The sequence below is a fragment of the Macrobrachium nipponense genome, chromosome 1 (assembly GCF_015104395.2).
Source record: "Macrobrachium nipponense isolate FS-2020 chromosome 1, ASM1510439v2, whole genome shotgun sequence".
Taxonomy (NCBI): domain Eukaryota; kingdom Metazoa; phylum Arthropoda; class Malacostraca; order Decapoda; family Palaemonidae; genus Macrobrachium; species Macrobrachium nipponense.
This window is the reverse complement of record NC_087200.1, coordinates 146,640,575-146,663,798: the sequence shown is the minus strand read 5'-3', so window position 1 is coordinate 146,663,798 and position 23,224 is coordinate 146,640,575. Positions and strand designations below refer to the sequence as shown.

The 23,224-nt window shown below is 36.5% G+C and overlaps 1 protein-coding gene across 1 annotated transcript in view; it reads right to left on the bottom strand.

Annotated features, from left to right (window-relative positions):
• The window catches only part of LOC135218966 (synaptic vesicle membrane protein VAT-1 homolog), a 104,792-nt gene that overhangs the window by 43,408 nt on the left and 38,160 nt on the right, over nucleotides 1–23,224 (bottom strand). The window contains 1 exon segment of the mRNA XM_064255403.1: nucleotides 319–529. Within this exon segment, the coding sequence (XP_064111473.1) occupies nucleotides 319–529 (211 nt within the window).

Genomic DNA, 23,224 nt, shown 5'->3' with positions numbered 1-23,224 from the left:
AGAGGGTTTGTTGTGAAACAAATTACATATTACCATCAAACTATTTTACATTACATATAAGCTATGAGCATTACTGCAAGAGAATGAACAATGCTTGTTGCTGGTTATATGTAATATACTTAATGTTAGTTCAATGCAGCACTGCAATAACAAAAAACAACTATACCCGAGCTTTGGATGTTTGCACTGATTTGGAAGTAAAACTTTTAGTCAATGGTTGTTAAAAGGCTTTACAAAAGTCAGTGACATTAAAAGGATACTACTAGAGTAAAAGCAAATGACTTCTCACAAATAAACAAAGACAGTCAGTCCCCTTACCTGCAGCACTGTGAATAAGTACAGCTCCTCCTTCTCTTAATCCCCCAGCATAAAATAAGGTAAAATATGCAGTAAGATAATTGACTGTAAAAGCAGCAGCTTCATCATAAGACAGGTGATGTGGCACTAAAAGTACGGAATCTTCATCCACAGTGATTTCTTCAGCAAAGGCACCACCTTTGGGGCAATGTACAGCAACCTTATTGCCTACCTGCCAATAAGTGGAAGACATACAGTTCTATGCACATATTTCAGACATCAAACATGACAGACAAATCTTCATCGTTTTTTCTCTAAATGAATGAGCAACTTTAAGACCAAAAATATTTGTAATTAAGGCCTCTTTTTCTCTTTACTTCACCAATACCGTACTCAAAGCCTCAATACAAACTCTTTCTTTGTAGATCTTCCTTGATCTCTATTTTGACCATCCCACCACTACTACTTTTAGTCTATTTTCAACATTTGTCAACACTACGCAGGTATATAAATTACTTGAGTTGTCTGTGGCTGTGTACACCACAAGTACTACAACTGCATCTGAGCATGATCTGTTGAAGTTTTAACACATCCTTTATGTATTCTTATATTGTAATGATACTGTTGGTATACATATTCTTAATAGTGAATACTGCTTGTAAGTACAACTGAGGTGATGTAAGGATCCAAATACACTTTATAATTATTTGAAAGAAAGTACAACCATTGTATTAAGGTAATTTTGTTTTACATTATCCTTACCTAATTTGGGCTAAAGACCACTGACCAGTGGTATACAGTGACACAGGAAGCCTATCTTTGGCTAGGCCTGAAACAGCTGGTACTGTATCAGACATTTACTGTATGCCCTTAAGCAAAGCCTATCAATCTTAGGCAAGGCAGTGTGTGAAAACTGGAAAATTTACATTTTCAGACATGACCTCTCAAAAACCTTTTGCCCAGACAAATACAGTGATAATGTACTTTATATATAGATGAATAAACAAATATGGTAAATTGGCAAGGAGTAAACACAAAATAATTTTACTACTAAATAATGGCTACAGTCCAATAAGGTGTGTATGTGAAAACCAAACCAAACTGAGAACATATATGTTCATGTAATTAAGATGTATTCAATTAAGACCAATCATTTTGGGAAATATTGTGTATTAACTGGTAAAATGAGGTTACATTACATATGACTGTTGCCCACCCACAATACAAACCAGTTTAAAAAATGTTTTGGCTTCAATTATGATTGAACACCCTCTTTATTTTTAGTAGAATATCTGTCAAAGCATCACAGTGTTAAAAAGGTAAATTGTATTTTTCCTAACTATACAAACCTGAGGTTCTTAATAATAGGAATTACTTAAGTTGAAGCCTAGACACAGCTGCTGAAATCTTTAAACAAGGCAGTTCAGTAGTTAACTACCGGCCCGGTCGTTAGGAGTCTCTCACGACTGAACATAAACATTCCATTTTGCTTTAGGCCCAGGTAGCAGATTGAAGGATGGCATGAAGTGGGCATACAGTGCAAAGGACCTCAGGTTTGTACAGTTAGGATAAATATGATTTACTTTCAAAAATTGTGATTTGCTCCTACACGATATACAGATCCTCGGTCCTTTACAATAGGAAGACTCACTGACCGGTGGGAGGAATCTGAGTGAGTATCTATGAACCGACTGGGGTGCAGCCTAATTGAGATTTTCATCCTGGTCATAAGAGTGAGGAAAGAAATCCAGCCACTGACATCTGATTGGAGTTAGGAACTGCAAGATCAGAGTAAGTCTTCTGGAATTACTCATATGGGAGAAATATGTCCCCCACCCCCTTATGAGAAAGCAAACAACCATAATGCCGGGACAATAAGGCGAATACAAGTTATGGCTTTGTCTTATGCCCGAACCCCCTTCCTTGCCTTGTATGGGAAGGGAAGGATATTTGCTTATATTAACTGGTCAAAGGAAACAGATAGGTTACTCAAAAGAGTGTCTTACCTGCATCAGCCACCCAGACCAGCATGTATTGGTCCGTGTACTCTCTGCCTAAAGAGAAATAGTAGGATGAAAGAGATGAAAGGAGACCAATACAACGAGGTGAGATGCAACCTTGTCCAGTTAGAGGAGCCAGGTAAGCTACATAACTTGTTGAGCAGCCACCACTGGTCCCAAGGAAAAGGTGTCCAAGGATCACTGGGCAATATCCCGAAGGTAGTGAGAGGTGATTGTGAGCTCTCGGACGAAGTGCACCAGTGTCGTCTACGCCAGCAGCAGAGTATGCCTTCTTGATCGTCTCACGAAGCCAGAAAGATACAGTTTTCTTGGACACCTCTTTCTTGGAAACTCTGGTGCTAACGAAGAGTCATTGACACTCAGGCTGGATATGTCAAGTCCTCTTCAAATAGCGCCATAATGCTATCTTTTCCAGAGAAGGAGAAAACAAAATCCCCAGAAGGACCTGCTACTGGATGGCTGGCTGTTCGGACTGTGACAGGAAAGAGCATGCCATCGACCGGAACTTCTCCAACCTCTGATATGATGGAAAACCCCTTAACGCTGCCGTATTTATATCCATACCCAGATAGAGAGCTCTCTGGCTGGGAACCAGATTGGATTTCTCCAGGTTTACTACTATGCCTAAATCCAGACAAAACTGAAGAAGGCAATCCCTGTCTTGAAGTAGTTTCTCCCTGGAGCCTGTCAAGACGAGCCAGTTGTCATGGTATCTCAACAGGCGAAGCCCTGGAGCATGAGATCATGTTGAGACTAGGGCAAAGACCCTAGTGAACACCTGAGGGGCCATAGTCAATCCAAAGCAAAGGACTTTCAACTGGAAGACTTGCTCTCCCAGACTGAAGCAAAGGAACTTCCTGGACGAAGGGTGGATTGGAATCTGAAAGTAAGCATCCTTCAAGTATATTGACAGCAAATAGTCAGTGTCTCTTATCGCTGCCAAAACTGTCCAGGACATTTGTTGTGATTGTTATTTGGTAGGTTGGCAATACTGTATTGCAGTTCTGTTCTGTGGATATGGCAGCATTGCCACCAGAAGGCAAGATGTAAACATTGTGGGCACAATGGCTAGCGTCATGTGTGATACCCTTTAATGATGTACTAATTCACTTGGATAAATATCAACATTTGAATAATAATAAATGTGACGTGGTGTGTGGGATATTTGCATTCTTTTGCATATATGTCTACAGATGATAATGCACTTTATTTCTTTAGTTCTTACAAAACTTTTCTTCTGTTACAGATGTATTTTTTGAAGTTTTGTGTTCATAAAGCCTAAAAGTTAGGTCTAGTTTCATTAAAATTTATTGAGCTCAAAATATAACACAATGGAAAGATTGCTAAAACCAGAAAGGCTAGACACTGACCCTAGTTCATTGGCAGCTCAAGAATTTAAACAATAGTTCAAGACTTTTGAAAATTTCTTAGCTGCCCTTCTTCAGGATAGTTTGAACAGGCTATCTTCTCACTATATATTTTATATATATATATATATATATATATATATATATATATATATATATATATATGAATATATATATATACACACACACACACAGGCAGTACCCAGGTTACGACGGGTTTGGCTTATGACGTTCCAGGATAAGGCGCTTTTCCAATTATATTCATCAAAAATTATTTCCAGGGTTACAACACATGTTCCCAGGGTTACGATGCCTACAACACTGATCTGGCAGAAGAAATATGACACCAAAATGCAAAATAATCAATATTTGAAGGTTGTTTTGATGAAAAATACAATAAGAACGCAGTTTATATAGTTTTTAATGCACCCAAAGCATTAAAAGTAAGGTTTTCTTAGGATTTTTGACGATGTTCTGGCTTACAACGATTTTCGGCTTACGACGCTTCTCAAGAACGGAACCCCTGTCGTAACCTGGGGACTGCTTGTATATGTGTATATATATATATATATATATATATATATATATATATATATATATATATATTCTATCTGCAGTATGATCCTTAAACATCAATTCAGGAAAGCTATAGCCACATGGATGTTTAAAAGATTTACTTTTGTGGAAACATTTTGCACATGACTATGCAGTGATTTTAATGTTTACACAACAACTCTTCTTTTAACATCCATGTGTCTTTGGCTTTCCTGAATTGACATATTATATATATATATATATATATATATATATATATATATATATATATATACATATATATATATATAATATATATATATTATATATCTATATATATATATACATATATATTTATATATATATATATATACATATATCTATATATATATATTCTATATATATATATATATAGTATATATATACATATATATATATATATATATATATTATATAGATATATATATATACTATATATCATATATATTATATCATATATACTATATATATACTATATATATATATATATATATATATCTATATATCTATATATTATATCTATATATATATATATATATATCTATCTATATAGCGATATGTCTATATATACGATTGTCTATCTATATATATTATCTATATATATATATATCTATATATAATCTATGTATCTATATCTATATATATAAATATATAAATATATATATATATTGGCATAATGCCAAGCACTTGGGCAACTAAGGCCATTCAGTGCTGAAATGGAAATTGACAGTAAATCGTTTGAAAGGTGTAACAGGAGGAAAACCTTGCAGCTGCACTATGAAACAATTGTTAGGTGAGGGTGGATAGTAAGATTCAAGAAAGAATATGAACGGAGGTACGGTAAAAGGAATAAAAGTAGTTGCAGATAGGGGCTGAAGGGACGCTGCAAAGAACCTTAAGTAATGACTACACTGCACCGAATGAGGTGCACTGACAGCACTACCCCTCTACGGGTAAGGGATGACTACTGGAAACCACGGTTAGCTATTGACTACTCCGAAACTATTAACACATTCACACTGTCTGACGGGTACCCCTTCCCCCACATTGATGATACAGAAATAAAATTGCTCAGTATCGCATATTCAGTACTATGGACTTAAGGACTGCATCACCAATGGAGTAGCCTGTTTCCAGAGGATCATGGATAATTTTATACAGGAAGAGCAACTCAGAGGAACCTATGCTTATTTGGACAAAATAACGATTTGTGTTAAGTCACAGGAAGAACATGATATTAACCTTGAGAAATCTCTTTAAGCTGCTGGGCAGAAAAACTTTAACTACAATGAGGAAAAGTGCATTTTTGCAACAGATAAGCTGAAAATTCTTGGTTATGAAGTGGGAGAGAAAGACAAGAAGTCACTTCATTGAGCTCTGGGTCTTTTTGCCTATTTGCCCTGGATTTATAATTTCTCATGTAAAGTTAGTCCCCCTAAGTACTACCACCTCATTTCCTGTAACTAAGGAAATTGAAAGTGCTTTTCAGGCTCTCAAACTAGATACAGAGAAATCTGTAGTTCAAGTTATTGATGAAGATCAACTATTTCATGTAGAAACTGATGCATTCGAGGTGGCCATTACGGCAGTTCCCTCTCAAGTGGGACGTCCAGTGGCTTTCTTTTCAAGAACATTTCAAGGTCCTGAGAAGTGCTATGCAACAGTTGAGAGGGAGGCACAAGCTATTATTGAAGCGGTTCATCATTGGACTGTGAGCTTTAATTTTCATAAGAAGCATAAAAGTAAGATTAAAAGTGACAAGATAATGTGCTGGAGGATGGAATTATCTTGCTATGATTTTGAGATCTTATATTGACCAGGCTCAGAAAACATTTCTCCTGACATCTTCTCTAGGTCCTCCTGTAGTGTAGTACTCCACAACCAGCAGACATTAGTAGCTTTCCATGAAGCGTTGTGCCACCCGGAAGTCACCCGATTATATCATTTTGTGAAGTCCAAGAAGATACCCTACCAGGTAGAAGAAATGCGACAAGCACTCCGTTCATGGTGCCTGGTGTAAGCCAAACTTTCACCAGCCTGAGAAGACACACCTCATAAAGGCTACTCAGCCATTTAAACGATTGAATATTGATTTTAAAGAACCACTACCCAGTTCTGACAAGAACAAATATTTTCTCACTGTAGTTGATGAGTACTCACAATTCCCTTTTGCATTCCCTTGTACTGATATGAGGGCTTTGACAGTTATAAGTTGTCTGTCTCAGTTGTTTTCAATTTTTGGCAAGCCCACTTATATTCATTTGGATAGAAGTAATATCATTCATGAGTAAAGAATTTCAACAATTCTTGACAGCTATGGGAATATCTTCCAGCAGGACAACTAGTTACAACCCACAGGGAAATGGTCAAGCTGAGAGATTCAATGGTTCCATATAGAAAGCTATTATAATAGTATTGAAGTCAAAAGGCCTAGATGTTCAATACTGACAGACAGTTTTACCTGATGTGCTCCACTCTGTATGCTCACTATTGTGTACTGCTACTAATGCAACGCCCCATGAGAGACTTTTGGGTTATGGTCGATAATCCTCTACTGGGACTTCTGTACCTACATGGTTATGTCGGCCAGGGCCTGTCCTCTTGAAACATCATGTGCAAGCTAACAAAACAGATCCTCTGGTGGAGGAAGTAGAACTCCTTCAAGCAAACCCTCATTATGCCCACATTCGTTACCAGAGCGGTGACACAACTACTACAGTATCTATTCAACCTTTAGCTCCTGTGGAGACAGACCCTGTTAATGAGGAATTTCAGAATGCTCTTGTAAAAGTTGTGGAAAATGTTCTGCAGTCTCCAAAGAAGTCATTAGACAATACTCCAATTGAGGCTGAGGAACCTGTTCGGCAAGATACTCTACCATTTTCAAATTCATCTCGAAGTGAGGAATCTCCAATACTGAGGAAATCTGAACGTATCCATCAACCCCTCATATGGTTTGAGTAGTTTTGACAAGGTGAATGTTGTGATTCTTATTTGGTAGGTTGGCAATATTGTATTGCAGTCCTGTTCAGTGGATATGGCAACGCCGCAACATTGCCAATAGAAGGCAAGATGTAAACATTGTGGGTACAATGGCTAGCGTCATGTGTGATGCCCTTTAATAAGGTACTAGTTCACTTGGATAAATATCAACATTCGAATAATAATAAATGTGAAGTGGTGTGCAGGATATTTGCATTCTTTTGTGTCAATATCTGTAGATGAGAATGTGCTGTGCTTCTTTAGTTCTTACAAAACTTTTCTCTGTTACAGATGTATTGTTTGAAGTTTTGTGTTCAATAAATCCTAAAAGCTAAGCATAGTTTCATTACAGCATCTCCATCCTCAATCTTGTCTTCCTCACAAAGTGATTCAGCGTGGAAAGATCGATCACTGGTCTCCAGTCACCTGTAGCCTTTGGAACCAAGAAAATCCAATTGTAAAACCCCAGAGAAGGATGATGCACTTCTTCCACCACACCCTTGTCCAGCATCTTCAACACTTCTTCCCGAAGAGCCAAGTACTTCAGAGAGTTGTGAGCATAGGTCAGATAGATAAGGGGTCTGTCCAAGAGAGAGGGGAGAGAAGTCGAAGGGTAGTAGATACCCCACCCGAAGGACATCTATTACCCACTTCTCTGCTCCATGCAACTGCCATTTGGCCCAGTGGCCCGCCAGGCATTCCCCTATCAGTGGCAACAGAGAGGGAGAGGTGCTACTCTACCGACAGCCCCCTCTGTCCCTTCCTCTTGTAGAGGCAAGACTGAAAGGGACGCTTGCTGTCTTGACTTTGACAGAGAAGCAGACTAAGAGGCTCTTCACAGAAGTTGAACAACTGGTTGACTTGACAGGAGACCGTCTTGTCTGCCGCTGCGGAGGCGGCAGGAGGAGGGAGAAAGAGCCTCCGACTTAGATACCACCTGATGTACTAGTCTATCCTTGGTATCGCTTGCTGGCATTCGACAGCATCTTCTAAATGAGTTCTTGGGAATAGAAGCTGTGACTCAAGGAGATCCCTGTTTTAGAGTGCCGACAAGGACTTGGAATCTGCTGACCCTGCCACCTTCAACAAGACCGCATCCCTCCGAGCCAGGAGGAGGTTGACCCAAAAAGTCACACTAGGATGGCCTTGATACAAAATGGCCTTAGCCCCAGACTGCAATAGCCTGACAAAGGAGGAAGAACTGACTGAACCTCCCTCAGCTCGATCTGATGCTGCGTTGGCTACCACAGTCCAACCAGGACACAGTCTGGAAGGTGGTAGAAGCAGTAGCCTCCATAGCCAAGGCCTCTTGAAAAGAAAATAATGGACCTTCAGACCTAACCTGATCCAGGGTCAAACCAGGCTTGAGATGGATCATGTCCAAATTAAGGTGACGGGGCATCAGCTGAACCACATTGGTGGAATAATATTTCCTACGCCACATGACAGGAGAAGCAAGGAACTTCGAAGACCATTATGGCGTCGATAACCAGAACTTGGCCTGTTATGGTGCCATAAATCGTTGATTTTATGGCACTAGATGAGTGCAATAAAACCGGATCACAGATAACCGAGTCCGCCGATAACCGGGGACTGCCTGTATCTTGCCTTGGACCTAGCAATGCCTCTATAGCCATAAGGGCCACAGAAGACTGAGTCTGCATTCTACACACAAGATTGGTGAACTCACGAATAAGATCAATAACCTCTGTGAAAAAAGACAGAAACTCCAGGCTCTCTCCCTCCTTACCTTACAGCACTGGAGAGGCTTCCCTAGGAAACCGGGCATCATGCCTCCCACTGGTAGGAGTGGAGTCCCTAATTACTGAAGATCCCAAAACAGATGGCTCTGGAACACAGCCATGTGAAGAAACCCATACAGTCTTGGACCAAACGGCGTACAGCTAGTTGTCAACTTACAACCTATGCAAGTTACGACTGATCAACTTTACAACCACCCACAAATAAAACGACTGGGAAGCGACATGAGCAAAAAAAAGTGGTGTCCAGCTGAACGTACAACAGTTTTTTCCCAGCTCCTGCCTCTCCACACACACAGCTCACTTTTCGAGCTACTAATGACTATTATTGTGCATCAGCAACAAAGGATATAACTCCAGTAAACTTATCCCATCACACAAAACCGTAGATAAAATTGAGAGAAAATTATTTTAATCAAAACTTCAGGTCTTGAAAGAACACATTTTACTGTTGTTTTCACATGATAAAAGATAAGTAATGTAATGGTAAATTTCGTACTATGATGAAATAAAGTGAAAATAGCGAACGGAATCACGTAATATTTTTACACAATAAACATGCCCCCAATGCAATCCGTTAACGAAAAAAATAATTATATTTCGACTTAAAAACTTGTATAATACCCAGTGGGCAAGCACGCCTCAGATTCATTCTTTCCCAGAAAACTAATCAAGCAGGTACATAAGCGTTAGTTCTCCTCTGATAGGCGGGTTTATTTCCAGGTTTCATCGTGTAACTATGTTCAACATTTATTAAATTTATCCGTTTGCATCTATGTTAATATTGGGTTAATTTGATTTGATTGCCATTCTACTAATTATTGTCTTGAGATTAGTATTTGATAGTGTTTTTGTTTAAATTTTGTAATGGTTTTGCTTAAAATGTCTATTTAAGACACTTGTAAAAATTCCTTTGTGCAACAAGCATGTGGCACTCAACAATCCAAAGGTAGTGTAAAGTCGTGTGAATTTCGCCCATTATCAGTGGTGATTTGCTATTTCCTGATAGGAATTCTGTTTGTTAGCATGCTATATGGGTTATTTTTGTAATAAAACCACTTAAAGTCTATCGTTTAAATCTCGAGGTGATCACTGGCATAGCCTCCGCTCTCTCTCTCTCTCTCGACTTGCAACCTCTCTCTCTCTCCATTCTAACAGGTCATCAAATGAGAGTCATGCATTACAAAAATATATTTATTTATTTAACAATGGAAACATAATAATTCAAGTCTCACAGACTAACTAGCTCAGTTAAACCCCCAATATTTAAATGTCTTAATCAGTAATTAGTCACACCAATTAGCTCTCCTCTATACGGGACTCTCTTTCCCCCCTCGCTATAATCGCCTGTTACAAAGACATGAGAACATACTCGTAAGCACACACAATTGTAAAGGCAAAGTCAATAAAATGGAACATCTTACAAGATATCAAACAAGCCATCCCTTTGGCTAAAGTAAGATACACTTACCCATTACAGCCCAGAATATCACACACAGAAGTAAATAAACTTTCGCAGAGCTATCCCAGCATTCTGCCTTTCTTGCACAGACTTCTCTGTAAGTCTCCCCATAGACTTGGCTAAAGATGCCATTATGAACGGAAGAGGCACACACGTACATATGAATGTACACTTCGTCAACGCCCCATGTAACTGGTTGCAGCCAGTTTCCAAAGGCACTTGAACAAGACCCCATGAACTTGCGCATAACTACAGAACGAACGTTGACCTGCTTAAACAAACATCTTCATATCACGCCATCCCAGAAATGATTTATCAGCTTTCTCAGGTCATTGCTTCGGCTCTGTTCTGCGCAAAGTCACAGCACATCACATTGGCATATTAAATATATTATTAATTATAGCCCCTTTCATCTGACAGAGCTCGGGCACCTAAAATTGCTAGCCCCTGCCTAGCAACTGGTCGCATACAAAACAGCTCATACATACAAAAAACATTGGCCGGCTCAAAACACAAATAATAATAACTGCACGTCTCTGGCATTATAAAGTAATGTCTTATCACGCTTTATTTCAAATAACACTGGACGTATAAATTTTTTCTGCATTTCAGATTCTTGAATATCCCTCTTTGTCTGCAACTTCCAGCACAGACTGTAGCAAGCTGTAGGAAGGTGAACGGCCTCCCTCCCTGTAGAAGACTTCTAACGGCTTCTGTAGATCAAAAAGCGCTGTAGAACTCTGTAGACTCGTATAAACTCTCGTAATCACCCTGGATAAACGACAGCAACATCTCTGCACGGCTGGTGGACGTCTTGCTAGCGTCGGGGAATGATGATTATGGTGTGTAAGTATGTCAGTCAAGTCATTGGTCAATCAAAAAAGAATTAACCCCAGACATATTACTTCTATCAGATAATGACCTAAAAAATTCAGAAATACTAACTGAACGTCTCCCAATTAACTCCATTTAGTATGACCACTAAATCATAAGTCATTATGACAACTCACAAAGGAAATATTAAGTTCTCTAAGTCAATTCTCCAAACTCACACATCAGCACACACAATCCAGAACTCACAGTAACTCCACGGACTTCTGCACTCACATTTCAAACTCAAATGTTCTCATAAGTAAAAAAAAAAGAAAAAAGGTAATGAGCCCAAGAAAAAAAAATCACGTAATAAGCCCAGACCCAAAAATAAAAAATGTTCTCTCAAGCTCTGATATTACAGCAACTCACAAAATCAGTAAAAATCTCCAATGTTTTAACAGCAAAAACCCTTTACTGCTCATATAATTAATTACAATGAGACTTAATATCAAACGCCCATTTATATAAATCACAACCCCGATATATTACATCTCCTGTCCAAAAAGAAATGCTATTTAAAGCTCAACCCCCAATTACATCTCTCGTAGGAAAAGGAAGAAAAATAAAAAAAAGATAATCACAAGTAAACTTCCCCCATCACAAAACACATAATATACATATGCATAACTCCGCATTTTTCCCCAAGAAATGCCCCATGTATAGTTACGGCATTTCACCATCGCAACCATTCATGCGACCGACACGGCCGGAAAGCAAACTTTTACATGTGCGCTTTCGTGATATGCTATTGTCAACATTTCCAGATATTGCAAAACTCTGAGCAATCACCACTAGAGGAAGGGAATCAGCACACCGGACTCACCACAGTGGTTTCAGCAAAAAAATCCTCCTGCGGACACCTGTGCTCGAGCAGCAGCACAAAAAAATGTCTAGTCAGACTCGCAAGTTCGGAAACTCATGATTCTCAAGAAAAAGGTTCTATACTGACACGAAGTAAGCACATTTCACTAAATTAACTCCAGGATATGACTAAGCTGCTCAAAGATTGTCTCGAAGACGTAACTCTCACATGTTACTGCCCAATTATAAAAAAAAAAATTATCACCTATCCGGGGTAAAAAAAAACTACAATAAACTCGTAATGCAGCAATTATATGCCTCCAAAAATAACACACTTGTGAACATAAAAAAGGCACAACATCTCCATAGGACCACAATGCAGTAATGCTACTCGCCTCCAATTAGTCATGAAACCAAAAAGAAAGAACCACAGAACTCTTCTCTTGGCTCGAAAAAAAACTCCCAGAAAAAAGTCATAACCACAAAAAAGGTCACCCGCCAAAGATCAATTCCACCCACATATATATAAATATATAAATCACCATATTAATAATAAAACCCCTCCGATGATAAAAATATTTTCTCTATTTAATTAATAACCACCCAACACCATATTCCCTCTTATTTCCCCGATAACCATGTGTTAATAAAAAACACCACTCCAGGAATAAAAATATTCACCTCTATTTTGGCGAAATAAAAAGTACTTACTTCTATTCCACCAATAACTCCATGTGGAATAGAACAGTTATCCAAAAAAATATCTCCAAGCAGGATAATAAAAAATGAAATCCCATCTCCAAAAAAATGCGCACTCAAAGCATGTAGCTGACACACTCACAAATATTGCCAATATATCTCCTCAAAAATGTGTCTCCATTTGCAGCGAAGATGGCTGCAAAATAATTGAACTAAACATAGCTCTCACCACCATAGGCAAATATCAAATGGCCAAAAATATATTTCCAATATATTATATCTCAAATTATAACTCCAAAGTAATATACCTCCAACTCTCCAGAGAATAACTCAATGTTATAGTCAAAAACTATAAACTCTCTCCTTAGCATAACTGCTGAAAAAGGGCAAAAATTCGGCAAATAAAAATTGTCCAGGAAGTTCCAGAAAAAATCACCAATGTGCCACAACTCATTATAACAAAACTCCAAATTCAAAGTGTCTAAGCCAAGACTTCTCCATATGCACTACGACATAGGCCATTAGAAAACATAACCAAGTTTCCTATCTCTGGCAACATTGTCACAAATACAACAAATGTATTGTGCAAGAAACTCACAATTTCTGGAACACAAATATCCAGAAAAAAAAATGAAGTCATTACGTATGTATTAAAAAAAATGCAAAAATTCTCCCATAAATCTCTCTGCAGCATCAAACAATTGAAAACACAAACACTTTTTGAATAATGACTCTAAATCACTAAGATATTAAAAAAAATTCACAAACTGGAGAGAAAAAATAAATTAAAACCCACGATAAAAAAACTTGTGTCAGCGATGGCTACCTCCTTATAAAAGGAGAAAAGAAAAATCAACGGCATTGCTAACTATCCCCATGACTCACGTAGATGTCAAGCAATTATCTGCTGAACTCATAAAAAAAGAAAAACAAAAAAAATGTGTTGTTAGTTCCTCCCAATTTCAAAAAAAAAAAAAACAACACCACCCTTGATAGCATTGCAGTACCCATGTATTAGTATATAAAAAAAATCAGCAGTATCACCAAAATTGCTATCATCAAAATCACTAGTATTAGTATAAAAAACATTACTAATGTTAATGCTTGTCCATTCACCAAAAATTCAGCACAAAACTCACCAAAAAGTTCAGCAAAATTCAGCACAATTCAGCCAGATTCATCAAGATTCAGCCAGATTCATCACTCGTGAATTACTGAAATATTCTCAAAATTTATAAAAACTCAATAAATAATTAACCACAAAACTTCTCCCATAATTCATTGTAATAATTCTCCATAATATAATTATCTGTAATAATTATAAAATAACCTGCCATGAAATATCTCAAATCTCCTCTAAAATATGTCTCCCTTAAAAAAAATATTCATTGTAAAATATCTCCCATAAAAAATATCTCCCGTGTCACCAGTAAAACCATTAATATTGCCATTTCCATGGCATTCACCATTGCCACACCCCATGATACCAACCAACACCAATCAACACCAATCAACACCATTTCCCCAGTATACACCAATATTGCCACACCCCCCATAACTCCAAAATCAACACCACTCACCAGTATCATCAGATACAACACCACTCATCGGCATTCACCATCACTCAGCACCATTTTAAAGTAATCTCTCCAACACAATAATAAAAATAATAATCTGTGTCCCCATTATATTTGTGCTTTCCAAAGCATAAGGAAAACTTACACACATCCAATGCATTTCATTTCCTTTTCTCTTCATTCAAGAGAAAGAAAATCTTTTTCTAAAAAAAAGACCCTATGGGCATCTCACATCATCAACTAATCGTTATCAGCTGATGTCCTTGGCATTGGAAATTCATTGTCAAGGGCAAACTCATCCCCCGATACCCCGACACAAAAAAGAAAAAAAACGAGTTCACTCCCGCTGAGAGAGAGAGAGAGAAAAAAAGAAAGTTCTTCACCCTCCACTGAGCGATAGACCACCCCCCCGAACAGTGTCTGAGTACCCCCCAAGGTATACCAATAGTACCCTCCCGGTAAGCAATGCCCTTCTGCGTTGGTTAGCAGAAATGTGATGAGTCCGTAAAAACGACTGGGCGCTCTCTGTCTCCAAGCAAAAAATGCAATTCAAGCACAGTTTCGCATGCATGAAAAATATTCATGTACACGTCTCTTCTAAACAGGCGCCAATGAAGAAAAACATGTCACTTTCTGCTACTATGGGGAGAAAAAAAAATGTGGTATCCCAAACCAATCCCATTACAAAGAAAACCCCTTCCAAGACTAAAAAAAAGCTCTTTAACACTTACCCCTTCATAGTGAGAAAAAAAAATCTCGGAATTAGCGCAAGACAAGCTAATAACACACGCGGATTGTCTCGGGAATGCACTCACAACGTCTCAGTTCTAACTGACTGTTCCCAGCTCTCTCGAGGCAGACCGCCCTGGGCAAAATTGATGACTCCAGTTCAATTCTCTTTGCTCCGGATTACAGTTAACGGACGGATATTTTCTCATTATCTCTCACTTAGTAACTGAAATCTAACAATTTAACAATTTTCCACAATCCCAAAAACTCTCTTTGGAGGCGTACCCACGGCTTATAAAATATAGAAAAGCCTCTTACACCGCTGCCACCAAATCTGTTACCCATCCCTGATACCATTTGCTAGTGAAGGGTATTTAATATTTGGTATGCGTGAAACCCGAGCATTAAGGCAAACTAGCTACACACTCAATCTCTCTCTCTCTCTCTCTCGAGGTGATCACTGGCATAGCCTCCGCTCACTCTCTCTCTCTCGACTTGCAACCTCTCTCTCTCTCCATTCTAACAGGTCATCAAATGAGAGTCATGCATTACAAAAATATAATATTTATTTAACAATGGAAAGATAATAATTCAAGTCTCACAGACTAACTAGCTCAGTTAAACCCCCAGTATTTAAATGTCTTAATCAGTAATTAGTCACACCAATTAGCTCTCCTCTATACGGGACTCTCTTTCCCCCCTCGCTAGAATCGCCTGTTACAAAGACATGAGAACATACTCGTAAGCACACACAATTGTAAAGGCAAAGTCAATAAAATGGAAAGTCTTACAAGATATCAAACAAGCCATCCTTTCGCTAAAGTAAGATACACTTACCCATTACAGCCCAGAATATCACACACAGAAGTAAATAAACTTTCGCAGAGCCATCCCAGCATTCTGCCTTTCTCGCACAGACCTCTCCATAAGGTCTCCGCCCCATAGACTTGGCTAAAGATGCTATTATGAACAGAAGAGGCACACTTCGTCAACGCCCGACGTAACTGGTTGCAGCCAGTTTCCAAAGGCACTTGAACAAGACCCCATGAACTCGCGCACAACTACAGAACGAACGTTGACCTGCTTAAACAAACATCTTCATATCACGCCATCCCAGAAATGATTTATCAGCTTTCTCAGGTCATTGCTTCGGCTCTGTTCTGCGCAAAGTCACAGCACATCACATTGGCATATTAACCCTCTTACTCCGATTGGACGTATTAAACGTCGAGTCAAAATGTCTCCCGTATGCCGATTGGACGTATTATACGTCGACTCAAAAAAGTTTTTTTTTAAATTCGCGGAAATATACTTATGGCCTACCAGCCGAAAACATTTGAATCACGTGCTTTGGGGGATGCTGGGAGTTCATGGATCAAGGCGTTGTTTTGTTTACAATCGTTACGCAGGCGCGCAAGCGCGAATTTCTTTCTTATCGCACTAGTATCAGTGACACATCTCAAAAAATTATTTTGTCACTTTGACATAATTTTTGCAACATTTTAAAATATCCGTTACATGGAGTGTTATATATGAAAATGTGCACATTTTCATGTAGAATACAACAAATTAAATACTCATGATTGTAGCTTTTATCTGTTTTGAAATATTTTCATATAAATAACGATAAGTGCCAAAATTTCAACCTTTGGTCAATTTTGACTCTACCGAAATGGTCAAAAAACGCAATTGTAAGCTAATACTCTTATATTCTAGTAATATTCAATCATTTTCCTTCATTTTGCAACAAATTGGACGTCTCTAGCACAATATTTCGATTTATGGTGAATTTATGAAAAAGCTTTTTCCTTATGTCCGCGCGGTAACTCTTACGATAAATTTTTTCGTGCGATTGTCCTAATGTTTGCACCATTTTAAATTTGCCGTTACATAAAGTTTTATATATGGAAATGTGCGCAATTTCATGCACAATACATCTAAAAATAACCCATGGTTGTAGCTTTTATCAGTTTTGAAATATTTTCATATAAATAACGATAAATGCAAAAATTTCAACCTTTGGTCAACTTTGACTCTACCGAAATGGTCGAAAAACGCAATTGTAAGGTAAAAATCTTATATTCTAGTAATATTCAATCATTTACCTTCATTTTGCAACGAATTGGAAGTCTCTAGCACAATATTTCGATTTATGGTGAAATTATGAACAAAAAAAAAAAACAGTTTCCTTACGTCCACGCGGTAACTCTTCCGAAAAAAATCAGAAATTTTTTCGAGCGATTGTCGAAATGTTTGAACCACTTAAAATTAGCCGTTACATAAAGTTTTATGTTTGAAAATGTGCGCAATTTTATGTAGAATACAAAATAATTGATTGAAGGTTGTAGCTTTTCTCTTTTTTGAAATATTTGCATATAAATCATGATAAATAGAAAAAAAAACACGTTCGGTCAACTTTGACTCCACCGAATAGTCGAAAAAAACGCATTGTAAGCTAAAACAAACTCTTACAATCTAGTAATATACAGTCAATTATCTAATTTTGAAACAAATTCGAAGTGTCTAGCACAATATTTAGATTTATGGTGAATTTAAAAAAAACTTTCTTTTCCTCCGCGCGCCGATCGCGGCCGCAAATCTCTGAAATGCGTATGTCGCATTCTCCTAATATTTGCTCTGTTTCATATTAGGCGTTTTATAGAGTTTCATATGAAATGTGCGCAAAGTCATGAAAAATACAAACAAAAATATTTAAAGGTTGTACCTTTTCTCATTTTTGCAATATTTGCATATATATATATATATATAAATTTCGACATTTGGTCAACTTTAACTCGTCCGAAATGGTCGAAAACTGCAATTCTAAGCTAAAAATCTTACAGTATCGTAGTATTCAATCATTTGTCTTTATTTTGAAACAAATTGGAAGTCTCTAGAACAATATTTAGATATTAGTGAATTTTTGAAAAAAAAAACATTTTTTACATCCGCGTGTTATGAATTCATGCATCATTTTGTGATAATATTTTTTCTGTGTTGCTTTGATCGTTTTACAATGTGTTATATATCAAAATGATCGCAATTTAGTGTACAATACAACGAAAAAAAGTAACTCGTTAGCTTTAACCGTTTTTTGCACAGCTCGATTTGAATACAATTATGTATGAATTTTTTTTGTTGCTACCATATATCACATTTATATATGATAATGATACTTTTTTTTCATTTCTGATGGTTGCATATTAAACTTCAGGCAATGACAAAAAAAAAGGAGCCAAAAATGAACTCTTTATCTTGAAAACTAAGCGCGCTGTGATTTTTTGAAAAAACATTTTTTCCGCTTCAGCGCTCACTCCAAACCCGCCTCGGTATACGGGAGACGTTTTTGGTTTTTAGGGCTTAGGCGTAAGAGGGTTAAATATATTATTAATTATAGCTCTTTCATCTGACATATCTATATATATATATATATATATATATATATATATATATATATATATATATATATATATATATTATATATATATATATATATATATATATATATATATGTATGTATATATATATATATATATATATGATATATATACGATATATATATATATAAATATTATATAAATTATATATAAAATTAATATATATATCTATATAAAATATATATATTATTATATATGTTATAATATATATAATAAATATATTAAATATTAATATATGTAAGTACAGTCGTCCCCCCAAATTGTGGGAATGTGTACCAGATCCCCCCCCAGCAAATAATCAGAAACCGTGAATAGTTGGAATCCCTATAAAAAAGCTGAAAACAGGCTATTTTATAAAATTTTCTAATAGGTATTTTACTAGTTTTATCACAAAAAGTGCATTTGATGATGAAATTTATTATGAAAAAACCCAGGAAAATCTGGACATTTCCAATAGAGAAATACTGCGAATAGGCAAAATTTCTGCAAATAATGGGGGAAATGTTCCCAGAAAAATCCATAAGTGTGAGTCCGCGAATCCAGAGAACGAGAGCACGGGGGGTCCACTGTATGTATATATAATATATATATATGTGTGTGTATGTAAATAAATTCTTCTGTTAAAACAGGATACGTCTAAAGTATAAAAGGCCTATTAAAACAGTTTTAAAAGTAAGGACTATATTTTGGTGGACTTGCTTCCACCCTTATCAAGCAGTGAATGACAGGAGTAACATTAGAGAAATATATAGTAGGAGATTTAATGGGCCTTTTTATACTTTATATATATATATATATATATATATATATATATATATATATATATATATAAAATTATAAAAGGACCATATATATATATATCTATATATATATTATAAAATATCAAAACCATTGATATATATAATATATAATATATATATAAATAATATATATAAATATATATATATAATATTATATATATTGATATTATATATATATATATCTATAATATATAATCTAAATTCAACATGATGGTTAGGCTATTCCTTGGCAGTACAAATCAGAGGGCGTTGAAGAACATATGTCACTTTATTCTCATTGCGACGTTTCGAGACCAATGTCTCTTCATCCAAACTAAAATAAAAGCTAAAAAAAACTGATATACAATACAGCATTAAATTATTTTAGTTGACATACTAAAACACATTGAATAAAGTAATACAAGGAAAGTCACAACACTGAAATACAAGTTACTCTAAAAAAGGAAATAAAATAAAACGAAATATATAAAAATAATAAAAAGGCATTATTAAAATTGGGAAAGACATCTTGTCTCAACGGCGTTCGGTGCTGTATGGGAAACGCATCGGAAGTAAACAAGAAGAAGGGCCTGGCCTGGTTTAATTAAGCTATGTACAAGGGAACAGATGAAGAGTGGTTGTTCATAGTTGGAACTAGTTTCTTTATAGCTAGAGATTCTAAAATTGGAAGGTGATGTTCGAATAGACTTGATAACAATATCTTGAAATCCTTATATTTCATACTATATAATATATATATATATATATCTATATATATATATATATATGTGTGTGTGTGTGTGTGTGTGTATGTATATATATATATATATATATATATATATATATATATATATATATATATATATATATATATATATATATATATGACCTGATCTCGGTCATTTGTGGGTTCGGGATATGAAGGAAAAAACAGTAGAGAGATAAGTTTACAAACATGCAATGTAGGACATGCAAAAATAATAATCGATAGAACGTTTTCTTCTTAGCTACACAGGTGGCCTGCAGGTTTGACTGTTATTGCCACTTATGGTAACACACGTCTTTGCGTGGCGGCCGACGGGAATGCGCGGGGCACTGGGCACTCGTGTCTCAACCCAGTCAGTCTGTACTGTATGGGACCCGCTAACGAACTGATCTGACTGATCGGCAATCTGTTTCAAATGCCCCCTTTCAGATGGCATCATTATGCAAGAAGCTGACTGGTTATTCTGGCTCCTTAGACACAAGGGCCAATCAAGAAGGGATATAGAGATGCGTAGCACTCTTTTGAACTGCCCAAGCCACACCAACTTGTAACGTCTTTGGCGATTGATTTGTGTTGTCGCACACACACACACAGTATCACTTATAACGGTTTCACGGGACTTCAGAATAACACGGAAAAGGCATATTCAAAACTGTATTGAATCAGCTCTATATATATATATATATATATAATATAATAGTATATTATATATATAATGATATATATATATATGTATATATACTATATAGATATATATAGATGATATATATATATATCAATCCTATATAATATTAATTATATATATTATATAGGTTTATATATATATATCATATATATATAAATTAATATATATATATATATATATAGATAAATAGATATATATAGATTATAATACGCATATTACAGATAGGATACATATATACATATCTAATAAAAGGAGCCCATAAAAACACCAAATATAGAGAAAAGTACTATATTTCAGAGACTGCTGTCTCCCTCTTCAGGTAGATGAATGAGAAAAGTTTACAGAAAAGGTGGATTTTTATACCCAAGAGTCCCATCCACAGGCAAGCCAATTTAGGTCACCCCTGCTGATAATCTTCCTTTAATCTTCTTAAGTGTTGGTTGAATGAAAACCTTGTCGATCGTATCTGAAATCCATGCTCCTTTTGAGATGCTCATTACCTGCCTCTCTTTTATTAAGGCCGATTCCATCATTTGACTCTTGTACCGGCAGTTGCTGCTATAAATTACACGTGACAAATTCCAGTTTATTCTATGGTTATGTTCATTTATATGGTTGAAAATGTTCGAGTTCTGTTGTCCATACCTAACTGACCGTTTGTGTTGTATTAATCTCTGGGGAAGTGATTTACCTGTAAATCCGATGTAAGATTGGTCACAGTCCTGGCATGGGATTTCGTAAACCCCAGTGTCCTTGGGAGATGTCTTTTGTTGGACGTTAATCAGGGATGGCTGGCTAAGGTGTTTGGGTAAGTAAATGCAAAAGGGTTAGAATTTCTGAGGGTGGGGGTTACTCTCTTAATCATGTCCAGGTGAGGAATTTTTATTTTATTGTTGGGTGTATCTCTGGTCTTGTCCTTAGGGGGTCGGTAGAAAATTACGTTTGCTTTGTGAATTGCTTTCTCATTTATATGGGCAGGATACTTTAAAGACGAAAGTTGCTTACGAATTAGTTCAAATTCTTTTTCCAGGAATTCTGGGGAACAAATTCGTAAGGCTCTTAAGAACAGGTTGCTAGCTTCACCTATCTTGATAGTAATGTCGTGATAGCTAAAGTAGTGAATGTATGAAAGTGAGAACGTTGGTATTCTGTATATGGTAAGTTTGTATTCTGTCGTGTCTCTGATTATTAAAACATCAAGAAAAGGAATTTTGTTGTTGTTTCCCATTCAACTTTAAATTTGATGCTGGGCACTAATGCGTTTAATTTTGAGAGGAATTCATTAAAATTGCCCCACCTATTATCCCAAAATGTTAGGATATCATCCACATATCTCATCCACAGCATGTTTTTGGATTTCATTGCATTTATTACTGTAGTTTCAAAGTATTCCATGTACAGATTGGCTAAAACAGGACTTAAAGGACTACCCATACTACACCCGAATTTTTGCTTGTAGAATGATTCCCCAAATGAAAATACGTTATTAGATGCACATAATTAAACTAACTTTATTATTTTGTCAAGCGCCAAAGTTAGGTGAGGGTACCTAGTCCAAGAATTCATCAATATGGAGTAGCTGAAGAAGCAGGTAGGGTATGACATACCAAGAGCATGTGCCAAGGTCTTATCTGCAAAGAGCTCATTGTTCAAGCTGGCCCATTACCTCCACATGCATACCCCTTTCAGACCAAGCCAGCAGAGAACAAGATTGAGGAGCAGGGAGAGAGGCCAGTCCAGCAGAAAAGAACTGCCACATATTCCCACTCATGTCTTCCACACCTTCATTGCTCACAATAATTTTTCTATAGGGCAATATCCATACTCATAAAAAAGTAAACAAACACATAAGACTGAAGAGAGGTTCAATTATGTATTCCAGAACAGTAAAGCAACACTTCTTGTCTCAATCACAGCTAAACAGAAAGTGACAGCTTAAAGCAGGTGAGCACCACTTTGTAAAACTTCAACAACTGTTCCATTTTGCACTAAGGACTACTCCTACACATAAAAGCAATAGTTTGTATTCCCAAAAGAACAAATAATTTACATTATATAATTAACAAATGAGTACAGATTGCTCATTTTCTACAAAAAAGGACTTAAAACTTCCCAGAACGAAACAAATATTTCCAGTATAGTAAATTACATACTGATGAGTGTGCCTTAATCACCGATTCATGCTGATCCAGTGAACTAGTACTACCCAGTCTCCCTCACAAAGATCAACTTCACTGAAGACATCTGTAATAACTACAGCACAAAATGAAGCAAAATTATTGTACAGTATATAACCTATAAGAAATTAAGATAAGCAAGCACTTCCCACTTCAAAAGGGCAACAGAAAGGCATCAAAATCTCTGAAATTGTTGAGGCTCTGATTATTCCTCATTCACTAGCAATCAATGGGGAGAA